Genomic DNA, 12,146 nt, shown 5'->3' on the forward strand with positions numbered 1-12,146 from the left:
CAATGCTGACTGAAAAATAAGTGGGTATATGCCGTATACCCACATATACCCTGGACTACACCATTGGTTGATACATAACAAGAGGACTGGACTGTAGGTGTACAGTAATCTACAGTTGTATTTAGTCTCTGTTTTTACCCTCTCTTGCCTTAAATACCAGTAACTTGAGATTTGTGCTAAAATGCTGGATCACTAAGATTTATCCTGAACTATAGTTGTACTGTATTTGTGTGAACAGCACTTCACAGCTTTAGTATTATCACTGAACAATGTGAGGTAGATGTTAAAACACTTGCTGATCTCTCAAACAGGTTTCACAGTGAAGAATGGAAGATTCCTTCATTAACATCACCTCACAGAACAGAAGCTACGATGACAGCACCACCATCTACTTTAATACAGAACAAAAAATCATGTACGTGGTGACATGCATTATCATTTGTATCGGCCTTCCTTTGACCCTAGTGGCCATCCATGGAGTCTGTTCTCTGGTGAGTACATGATGACTGAGAAAGTAGGAACCAATGAGAGTTTGATGAAAAATACATCTGACTGCAAATGTTGAGCAGAGTAAGATGATAACGTGTCATCAGCAAAGATCATGATTTTTTCTACCAATGTTTTCCTGCAGGTCAGAAACGATCACGTGGCTCCGATCTACATCATCAACCTTCTGATTTCTGACCTCATTCAACTCTGCTGCATGATTGTTGAAGTGGTACTACCTGAGGATTCGATCATCACAACAATCTTCCTTTTTATTTACATTTTTGGTCTGATGGCGAGTGTTGGCTTCATGGTGTGTGTCGCCATGGAAAGGTAGCTATCAGTTTATTNTGTTCTCTGGTGAGTACATGATGACTGAGAAAGTAGGAACCAATGAGAGTTTGATGAAAAATACATCTGACTGCAAATGTTGAGCAGAGTAAGATGATAACGTGTCATCAGCAAAGATCATGATTTTTTCTACCAATGTTTTCCTGCAGGTCAGAAACGATCACGTGGCTCCGATCTACATCATCAACCTTCTGATTTCTGACCTCATTCAACTCTGCTGCATGATTGTTGAAGTGGTACTACCTGAGGATTCGATCATCACAACAATCTTCCTTTTTATTTACATTTTTGGTCTGATGGCGAGTGTTGGCTTCATGGTGTGTATCGCCATGGAAAGGTAGCTATCAGTTTATTCAGTATTTGTGTAGCTACTTACATGTCTGACCTTTTTATATATGTATACTGTATATAGTGTTTGTATTATACATGATATAATTCAGATGCTCTACAAAGAATCTGTGTGTCTATGTTGTATCACAGGTATTTGTTCATCGCCTGGCCGCTGTGGTACCGCTTCAGACCAACCATCAAGACCTCTGTAGTGGTCTGTGTCGTGGTCTGGACCCTTCCTCTTGTGACTTTCCTCTCTATAGTTTTCTTTGCTGATTTAGATGACATGCTAATCCCCTTTGCAGTCTTGCTCCTCCTTCCCTTCCCTCTGTTCATATTCTTCCTGCATGGGACCGTTAAAGCCCTGTCTGCAGCCATTAGTGTCCCTGCTGATGAAAAACGACGAATTGTTGCAGTTTTGATTCTGGTTCTACTTATTTACACACTGTTGTTCCTGCCCTCCATCATTTTGTTCCTTGTTGAAGAAGCCAAAAATAACAATACCTTCAATGGTATGTGTAACATTTTTCTAAGGTTGAGTCCTCTTGCAGACGTGTTCCTGTATGTTTTCAGTAGGAAAGGAGCTGTAGACAAGCTGTTGGCCTCTCTGTGTCGTTGCAGGATGGACAGCGATGATAGAAACAGACCAACAGCATGAATGATGACAACTTATACACAGTCGCTCCATGTAGGCAGAGAAAGAGAGAAAAACAGAAGAAGAAATGGAGGAAATAGAGACAAGACAGATACTGTCGTCTTCTCACATGATTTCCTACAAGACATCTAACTGTAGGTTCACTTGCTGCGGTGCACTGTGAAAGCTTCAAGACATGTACATAAAATGTTCTATAAAAAGTTCATGTATATCATTATTACACTTTAATCACAAAAACAAACCTTATATTATTTGAAGATAATCAGCAGCATGATCACTCTGCCAATATAACCACATCTCTCTCATTCTTAGATCTTTATTTGGTCTGTTTTCTGTAAGTTTGACTTTTTCCTGCTTATAAATAGTGTCTAACCACAACTGTATTTTTGTTGTTGTTGTTGTATTTTGTAAATTATTTTATAGTAAAGTAAGTTTTTGTGGTTTGTTGTAAATTTATTTTTCAATAAAGTAAATCCTGCTTGTTTACCTTTATTCAATGTCAATTTTCTGTTTACATCACATATAATAAATTGTTTTGCAGGTCTCACAGTTTGAACTAATATAAACTAACTAATGGCGTCACTACACTCAGAGCAGAGTATGATCACTATCATCTGAACTTTCTGTCAGATGGTTGAGCACCCACTCATCCCCCACACCTTTCTGACAACATGTCTCCTTAAATCTTACTTACAGGTTGTATTCAAGGAACCATTAAAAAACAAGGTTTGGTTTTACATTTTTAATAGAAAATAACAGAGGAAGAAACGGACACAGAGAAGTCATGCATCTGCATATCTATGGCATGAATGACACAGCATTGACCTCTTTAGAAAACCACATCTTCCTTAGAGAGAGAGATCACATCATCCTGAACCTCCTTTGCTTCATATCTTGCTACATTACTGCATTTCACATCACTAGACTGTGGATACAGAGGAGAAAACAGCAGACTCTGGTGAAAGAAGCACATCCAGATTGTGGTCCACCAGCTTTCAAAGGTAAAGTTTGTGTTACATTACTTCTCTTAATCAATGTTTAACCTAATACATTAAAAGTGTAAAGGTGTTGATACATAACAAGGGGACTGGACTGTAGGTGTACAGTAATCTACAGTTGTATTTAGTCTCTGTTTTTACCCTCTCTTGCCTTAAATACCAGTAACTTGAGATTTGTGCTAAAATGCTGGATCACTAAGATTTATCCTGAACTATAGTTGTACTGTATTTGTGTGAACAGCACTTCACAGCTTTAGTATTCTCACTGAACAATGTGAAGTAGATGTTAAAACACTTGCTGATCTCTCAAACAGGTTTCACAGTGAAGAATGGAAGATTCCTTCATTAACATCACCTCACAGAACAGAAGCTACGATGACAGCACCACCATCTACTTTAATACAGAACAAAAAATCATGGATATGGTGACATGCATTATCATTTGTATCGGCCTTCCTTTGACCCTAGTAGCCATCCATGGAGTCTGTTCTCTGGTGTGATGACTGAGAAAGTAGGAACCAATGAGAGTTTATTTACACTGTTGTTCCTGCCCACCATCATTTTGTTCCTTGTAGAAGAAGCCAAAAATAACAATACCTTCAATGATGTGTCTTTCGTGTTTGTAAAGTTGAGTCCTCTTGCAGACGTGTTCCTGTATGTTTTCAGTAGGAAAGGAGCTGTAGACAAGCTGTTGGCCTCTCTGTGTCGTTGCAGGATGGACAGCGATGATAGAAACAGACCAACAGCATGAATGATGACAACTTATACACAGTCGCTCCATGTAGGCAGAGAAAGAGAGAAAAACAGAAGAAGAAATTTCCTACAAAACTCAGCTCCATTCAACTTTATTTGTACATATAATAAGAAAGAATTTGATATCATTTTATCTAATATTCTTTGTTTTTATATTGTTTTAATACTGTTTTCCTATTATTAAAAACAGTTTTCTTTAAAAGGTTACCAAGAAAATGAAGATTAGAAATGGTAATAATGTTGTTCAAATTTGATTCTTTGAGGAGAGGTTTGATCATTGACGTTTTTAAAGCTTCAAGACTGTTTTTGTTTAACTAAAACATTGTCAGTAGTTTGTAGTTTGTAGTAGTATGTGTCTTTTTTTTAACCACAGTAAGTTTATCTTTAAACCACTTCTCCCGCAAATCATCCAGCCTCTATCAGACAGATTCAATCTGTATTGCATTATACCACAAGAAAATGGTTTATAACCCCAGTAGCTCTGTTCCTGTTTAGGTTCACAGAAATAATAAACATTATTTCTAAGAACTTCTCTAAAAGTTTTCACTCTTTTCTTCCTGTATCTACACCACATTGGACCAGGTCCAGATCAAAAACTACTACACTCAGACTGGACTACATATCCCAGAGAGGCTAAAGAGTCTTTAAAACATTCTGTCTGACTTGTGAAACTTGTGTATGCTGTTCATGAAAATGCAAAAAAGTCTTTTCACAGCTTTTTTTTTGCATCTAGACAACATGGGACCAGTTTTGGATCAAAAACCACAAAACTTAAACTTGTCAAATCTGGATAATTTTCCTCCATACTGCACATTTGATAGGTTTACAGTCGGTTCATACATACACACACACACACAACTACACACACACATATATACACTGTATGTATATAAATGAAACATAAGACTTTGCACTGGTAAAGGCAACAATCTTTATTTACTACAGTTGATGCTAAACGTGAGGGCGGCTCTATGTTCTATGTGTTGTGTGTCTGAATGTGGTTTTTCCTGCTCTTTCATGACACTAGTAGTAGAAAAGTATGTCATTCATGCAGAAGTCGGGTTGCAGGCTCTCAAAGGTGCAGTCAGATGTGTCCATCGCACACCTGCCGCAGTGGCAGCTCAAAGCCACCGGGTAGGTGACGGTGGGGTTCACATCAGGAGGACAGTCAGGAAGGTCAAATGTCCTGTAATACAAGTCCCGGTACGTGCACACATGCTGGTACACGTTACTGAATGGTATCTTGATGACAGGGTCCTGGAGAGAAGCAAAAGTAAGGAGCATTATCTGTGAATGTAAAGTCTGGTATATCTGATTCATCTGAGCCATACAGCTCCATCATTGTTCCCAAAAACCATTATCAGTGAGCCACACACGTGGTTTATTAGGGCCAAATCCCACACACACCATCCTGCTGCCCCAAATTCTCACTAGAGCACCAATTGTGTATTAATCCACAGCTGAAAATAGTCCCCAACAAATGTATTATTTAGTCTTGTTTGAGCAACATTTGCTAAAAACTGTAGCCTCAATTACTGAGACTATTTTTAAAAAATACACATACAGACGAGTAACGTTTGATTAATGTTTTCTAAAAACTTACAGTGATCAGCTGTTTTCGGAAATTTTTGAGATTTAAAAATTAAACTGTGTATTTGTGTGCTGATTTTAAAGATTTACGCTGAGAGCCGCAGACACGGCATTACATTATATTTTATTATTCCTACAATACAATAAAATCTCCCTCTTGCCTTTCCCTGCACTGTATGCTATTTGTTTTTCTTTGTCATTCTCTATGTATTCTAAATTGTGCAAAATAAATAAACTAGTAAAGTAATTCACTAATTAATAGGTGATTGTAGTCACATTGGGTTGAATTATAAATGAGTTGATTAAACCATTATCTTACTGGGTGAAAAAGACGAGACAGAGATTGTGAAAAGAAAATTAGTGTTTATCTGAAAACATAAAACTGAATATATTTTTCATGTGAGCTCAATACATAGATTTTATAAACCTGCCATTGCTTGTTATTTACAGTATATATTATTAATAATTCCTTTTTTATTTAGTTTTTTTCTTGCAAATTTTAAAATGGTCATTTGGTCAATTTTTTATTTGTTCATCATTTACCATTTCAATAATTTCTGTTTTCACTTTAGTTAAATAAAATATAAATTCAAATAAAATGTTGAATATATAAACTTGTTATCATGTAACTGAAGTTCAGTATTATATATCCAATAAATATTGCTTTTTCCAGCCATAACTCCAAATAATTGTTACCAAAATTATCAAAAATATTTGGCGTTCCAAAATAGAAAATTAATCTTTTTTTTTATTATTATTTTCTTTATTTGAGCCCCGTCCTCTAATTCCCTCCTTCTCATTTCTTTGGCCAGAATACCTTGGTGATGCAGTGACCACTGCAGATGGTAGTTTCCACTGCGTGACACTTGGGGCAGCCCTCCTTCTCCAGAGACACCGTCTGGTTGATGAGCTGGCAGGGCGGCAGCTGGAAGGCCGCTGCTGACAGAAAACCATGCAGTTTGGTTCAGATGTGTCACAAACTGGAACTCTGTGCGTTTTCTCAGCAGAGGAGACGCTAACATAGGATTCCTACTTACACATTATAGTATAGATTTATTGCTCAGGCTCATGGGTCAAAAAGATGTTGATAAATGTCAAATGTTATTTAATGTTACTTAATGTTAATGTAAAAGTCAAAAGCCGCCACTTTCTTTATTTTCAGTGAAAACATTCAGATTTCGATCAATAAAATTCTGAATGAGTTGCAAAATGTTTCTTTTGCATGAAAATAAAATAAATTTAAAACTGTCTTATTGTCTTATTTACCTGCAGGAGCCAGGGGCCAAATGGAAGATGGGGCTCCCAGAAACAAACTCAACATCAGGGGGAGTATCACTCTGGTGACCTGTGGAGCCGTCATCCTGTAGGAGATATATTGACTTCTATCAATAAACTAAGATCAATAAATGCTACATCATCACAGTCTGTGATTTTGATTGTGAAATTATCTATGAATAATACACAATCAGGGACTTTATTCAGCTTTAATTAATCAACAAAGAGCCTCTAATGGAGTGTTTGACCCCTGACCTTCTTGAGGGATCTGGGCCAATAACTATTTGATAATGACTAGTCTTCATTGTTTTCTGTAAATGGGGAAAAATTACACAACCTGGCAACCCAGCCACAAACCACAGTGCAAAAAGAAAAGAAGAATAAATAATATGCAGATAAATTGAATGAATCGGCTGTTGATCGTTGGTAACTTACCTCTCCGGTGTCTGCGGCAGGTGTGCTGAGGCCGGCTGTCCTGCTCCGGCTTTATACAGCACAGAGGAGCCTGGTATCCAGGAAGACACTTGCTCATATTGGATGTCACACTGCTTTGAACCCGATCACCTGTTTTTGTTCAAAGGAGGGAACACAGGACAGTTTTAACCTTTATTTACCCAGGAGATTAATCTGTCTCTGTATCACTTTCACATCCTGTTACAGTGGACGTTTTAGAAGGAGGGAGGAGGAGGGGTTAAACTCATCCTCCAGATTGACCTGCGGCTGAACTGTGAAGGGGTTAATAAAAAGATAGAGATTGAATAGAGATTTATTATAGTATTTAATATTAATTTCTAAAATATTTGGTTTTGGTATTTGGTTTGTATTGCTTCCATTTGAATAATCACTTTATTGTTGGTATGTTGGCCTCCCTTGTCTTCTCTACTGAGGCTGCTGTCCTCAGACATGACCACCAGATGGCGGTTGCGCCTCTTTCACAGCCCTCACTACCTTTTCATTGTAAGCAGTACATTCTACGGCTGTTATGTTACTTGAGTTTAATCGCAAATTGATTTTAAACTTTGTGTATTCATGGGCAAAATGGTAAAATAGTGCGCACAAACAATTTTTTTTTACACTGCATATGAAATGCAGAAAGTAAATTGAATTTATGAAGTAAAACAAATGTGTTGTTTTTCACATCGTTGTGTTAATGTGTTGATGTCCAGCTGGCGGCAGTCTTTAGTTAATTAACAAGTCCCATATGGTCTAGCGGTTAGGATTCCTGGTTTTCACCCAGGCGGCCCGGGTTCGACTCCCGGTATGGGAACTGGAGTTTTCATTCTAATGCTGTACGTCGCGGATACGGCTGATATGAGACTTTATTCCAAAGCCATGTTCTGTAGCGTGTGGCTTGTTCTATAAGCTGCTGGTCGCATGAAATGACTTATAGTCTGTTCATAGATGTGCTCAAACTTCAGCTTATAAGACTCAAAGAAATTGCGTTATAGAAGTTAGTGCTGTTTGTATTTCCAGTATTTTCACGACGAAATTCAGTTAAATATGTTAAAAGAATATATAATAGCACAAATATATGGATCTCCAGTTTTAGTCTCATTTTCATATTATATTATTTCTGCCTTTATTTTCTTTAAAGTTGTGTCTAACTCAAACACACTCGTAAAAAATGATAAGACTCATTATTGTATTCGGAAATAATATCCAACACGTAAACAGGATGAATGTTTGTCAGGTAGTAATCTGCTGCTGCCGGTGAAATAATCCTGTTTTATCGGTGTGGGATCACAGTGACACGCTGGTCTCCTGTTTGACTTGGTTTGTTTTAGACCTTGATCCTGTAGCTTTTCTACAGCCATAATTCCTTGTTGCAGTTTTTTATGGGCTAATACGACACTACAGTTCTTTTTTTCCCTTCAGTTTACTTGAATTTCATTAAGTGCTTCTTCTTTTCCACATATCATCTGGATCACAACGTAAAAAATTAGGAAATTTCGGTTAAAGAAGCAAAAAAGACGCAAATAGGCCGGAAACTCATCTGCAGACTGTATTTACAACATAGAATAAAATGTAAGAAATACAGCCTCACCGTGTCTGTATTATGCTATATTTTAGATTGTAAAATATTCCTGTTGTAGTCTATTTTGTTTTCTGCTTGTTTGCATGTTATTGATTTATGAATTTATGCATCTCTAAATAGGGAATAAAAGCAGCTGTAAGCTATTAACCTAACCTTAAAATAAATAATTAACACAAAGAATTTAAATAAAATTATAACAAAAGTAATAAATATAATTAAAAAAAATTATAATAAATAGAAATAAAGGAAATAAAATTGACTTACTTGCTTTTTATTAATTTATTTTAGATTTATTTGTGAGATTTATTTTATTTGAAAACATGTATTTACAGTATAGAATTTATCTAATATCATCATGTACATTGATCGGAACTATACAGCGGTAAACACCGTTTCCTGTTTTCCTGTCGGCGATTAAAAGCGAACGGACCCATTCGGCAGCTACAGCGCAGGCGCAGAAGAGCCCAATATGATTACGAGAATTGTCGTTACATGATGAGTTTTTTCGAGCTAAACTGGTCGTAAACGTTTCACAAGTAGACGGACACAGTGGTGCGATGGCGGGAGAAGAGCAAGAGAGCAAAAACAAGGTAAGAGTCTAAAAATTAAATTCAACCGCGAAACGTATTTTAAATGGAAGATGTTTGCTAGGCTCCAGTTTTCAGAAGGTCAACAGCAGCTAGTAACTTTCAGAAACTGTTGACGTGATTTATGAGGTTATCACGGTTAATGTCGGTAAAGTTGTGTTATCTCAACGCATTTTAACACTTTAGTTTCCCGCTTTAACAAGACATATCTAAATTTCCGTAAAACTAGCACGCTAATAGCTATCCGTTATCAGAAATAGTTTGGTCCCACCAGATCCCGTTCAAATATTTGATGATTAAAGGTTAACTTGTACCCGGAAACGAAAATTATACCACAGGAAGTTACTGAGAAGTTTTTCAGAAATATGATATCCTACAGAAAATCTCGGCTCACAGATTATTAACCAAATAGAAATGGATTTCACTAAAACAGCCTCAACCCAAGTGATACAAACATTTACACTCACATTCATACATACATTCACACTAACACGATACAATACATATAACAAAACATGTTTTAAAATAACTGAATAAAGATGGTATTTGCCAAAACAAGATGCACATTCACTTCCCCATTACATTTCATGAAGGTATGAATTTTCAGTAGGTGTTAATACCTCACGTCCGCTTCTGTCCTTCAGGGTTTCAGGCTGCTGGGGATTCTGGATGTCCAGAAGACTCCCTGTGCCAGAGAGGCCATCCTGCATGGAGCTGGAGGTTCACTGGCTGCTGGCCTTCTGTATTTTCTGACCACCAGTGAGTTTTAATTGGGCTTATGTTGAATCTTGAATGACCTGTAAAATTAAATGGACAATGTCACTGGAGTCTTTCCCATCCAGAATATGAGAGTTTAGCCTCCAGGTAAACTAAGGGGAAGTTGATGATGGTATATTGAAACAGACACAAAAGATACAGGTATGCTAAAAAGCAAAATTACTCTTAATTTTGATTAGTAATTAATGTTCAGAACCTGCAGCTGCAACCTAAATATGAGACGTATGAGACAATCTGGATTTAATCCACTTCATTTTAGAATAAAATAAAATAATAATGTCAAATAATCTCATAAGTCTGTTCTGATGTCCGCAGGTCGGGTGAAGAGGTCTTTTGACATCGGATTTGCAGGCTTCATGTTCACCACGCTCGGGTCCTGGTAGGTCTTCACACTGACTGACACTTCATCTTTTTCTGGTCTATCTCTCTTGTAAGAGAAACGCTCCTCCTGTGTCTCCCTCTCCAGGTTTTACTGCAGGATGAACAACGCTAAGATTCGCGTGCAGCAGAGGATAATCCAGGACGGCATCAAGAACAAGGTTGTGTACGAAGGATCTGGTTTAGACCCCACAAACAAACCTGGAGCAGAAACAACATCAGGGCCCTCATGATCTCCAGCACCGGAACTCATCTCCCTCCTGTATGAGGGCGTGGAGAAGAGAGGACACTGTCAGGGTAAACTGATGAAAAGCCACTATTTTACGGATGCTTTTTTTGTTATTGTTGTTTTGGTTTGGTCCAACAACTTCTCAAGCAAGTTCGCAGTCTGTAAAATGCCTGGTCTGTCAGTCACATGACGGGACAGATGAAGTCTTTCATCATATAGAAACACCAATTCTAGATCACTCACTTTCAAATTCCAGCCCCCTCAAACAAAATCTCTTTTGAATTTGATCGTTTTTACAAGTCACACTTATTGATCAGGTAAATTTACCACTCCCTCAAACTCTGTGATGCATAAATTCCTGTAATTTCAGTCATTTATTTCTCTTGTCTGAAAGTCAAACCACTAAATGGTGTAAAAAAAAATGTTTTAAAAAGTGACACATCCCCGCAAAGCTCCAAAAACTGAGATGTCGTCTTTATTGAGAACCGTGTTAAATCGCTTGTTGTTGGGGAAAAATATGTATAAGACAAACAAAGTGTGTGCTCGTGTTTATTTTACTTGTATGTGACAACCAGATCTCTGCTGTGTTATTTCTTTATTTAAGAATCACTGATGTGGTGGCTTCGAAAGGTAAATCAGCGCTGGATTTATACTCTTTCACTCATTTCACTCGAGTTACTTGTAACGTGTTGCTAAAACAAATCAGAGCCCAGTGGGTGTTTTCATCCCCCACTGAGCCAGAATCAGATATTGTTTTTATTTGATGTGGAGGATTTTAATTCACAAAGGGCCGAACGGCAGCAGTTTCCTGTGATCCAGTGCTGTATCAACCTTTCACTTCACCTCAAACCCCCGACTGTCAATATGTTAATGTTAATATTTAAAACTTGATGTGTGGAAAATAAATTTTGTGCTGATGTAAAAAAAAAAAAATTGTGCAATCAAGGATGTTGTCGTCATTGTTGCTGACATTGTGAGTAACTGTTGCACCTCTACCTTCAGCTAGTCTGTAATTAGTCATCAGGAAATTGATCATTTTGATAGTTGTTGTCAGGTTAAATTAAGTTAATTGGCGACTCTAAATTGCCTGTCGGTGTGATTGGTTGTTTGTGTCTAAGTGTCAGCCGCCATGCGACTGTATATGATAGCGGCGTGGATAATGAATAAAGTATAAATGAATGTTTGCTTTATATTGTTATACTTGCGGCTGCTTTTTTGGCTGCTGATCAGATTCAAGTGAGAAACGAAGTCACTGGAGAAAAAAAAAAAGAATTGTAAGTTGAATATTACGTTTGTTAATTCATTAACTGAGAATAATCATCAGCAGCAGCCTCACTGAACATGTGCTGTCCCGTTTTAGAGGATGAAGCAGTGCTGAGAAATGAGCGTCAGTACAGTTTGATCCATGGAGGAAACAACCGTCCAACTGACTCAAAGTGAAGTGCCCATGAGCAAGACACTAAATCCCTTCAACCTCCAGGTAGGTTGTTCACAACTTGGGTGTGATGGTGGACATTAACTTTGTAAAACTGATTTATGTATGGTGGCCCGGAGAGTTCAGCGCACTGCAATTTGAGAAAACAAACATGCTGCAAATTCAGTCCTACAACAGAATGGAAGTGTTTCCAGGGGACACTAAAAAGTGATGAACCTGGCTGGGACTTGTTCAGCCCAGTTGTGACTTTTGAAGTTAAAAACATTG

At 37.5% G+C, this 12,146-nt stretch overlaps 3 protein-coding genes and 1 non-coding gene across 4 annotated transcripts; 3 read left to right on the forward strand and 1 right to left on the reverse strand.

Annotated features, from left to right (window-relative positions):
- The first annotated feature begins 326 nt into the window (after positions 1-326).
- On the forward strand, positions 327-4,057 carry LOC111223884 (G-protein coupled receptor 4-like). The gene is made up of 4 exons (XM_022748181.1): positions 327-491; positions 987-1,174; positions 1,318-1,855; positions 3,602-4,057. The coding sequence occupies exons 1-3, from the start codon at positions 327-329 to the stop codon at positions 1,823-1,825; spliced, it is 861 nt and encodes a 286-aa protein (XP_022603902.1). The 3' UTR covers positions 1,826-1,855; positions 3,602-4,057.
- Positions 4,058-4,484: 427 nt separating this feature from the next.
- On the reverse strand, positions 4,485-6,991 carry LOC111223861 (gonadotropin subunit beta-2). The gene is made up of 4 exons (XM_022748152.1): positions 6,874-6,991; positions 6,430-6,524; positions 5,981-6,099; positions 4,485-4,830 (listed from the first exon to the last, which is right to left on the reverse strand). Exons 2-4 carry the CDS (start codon positions 6,521-6,523, stop codon positions 4,597-4,599), a joined length of 447 nt encoding a protein of 148 aa, XP_022603873.1. The 5' UTR covers position 6,524; positions 6,874-6,991; the 3' UTR covers positions 4,485-4,596.
- A 642-nt stretch (positions 6,992-7,633) lies between these two features.
- trnae-uuc lies at positions 7,634-7,705 on the forward strand. The gene has a single exon. It is a non-coding gene; the product is annotated as a tRNA-Glu (tRNA).
- A 1,199-nt stretch (positions 7,706-8,904) lies between these two features.
- On the forward strand, positions 8,905-11,624 carry LOC111223862 (cytochrome c oxidase protein 20 homolog). The gene is made up of 4 exons (XM_022748153.1): positions 8,905-9,063; positions 9,705-9,819; positions 10,153-10,216; positions 10,304-11,624. The coding sequence occupies exons 1-4, from the start codon at positions 9,031-9,033 to the stop codon at positions 10,446-10,448; spliced, it is 357 nt and encodes a 118-aa protein (XP_022603874.1). The 5' UTR covers positions 8,905-9,030; the 3' UTR covers positions 10,449-11,624.
- The last annotated feature ends 522 nt before the right edge of the window (positions 11,625-12,146 follow it).

The sequence above is a fragment of the Seriola dumerili genome, unplaced genomic scaffold (assembly GCF_002260705.1).
Source record: "Seriola dumerili isolate Sdu_G_001 unplaced genomic scaffold, Sdu_1.0 BDQW01000120.1, whole genome shotgun sequence".
In the NCBI taxonomy this organism is placed as follows: Eukaryota; Metazoa; Chordata; class Actinopteri; order Carangiformes; family Carangidae; genus Seriola; species Seriola dumerili.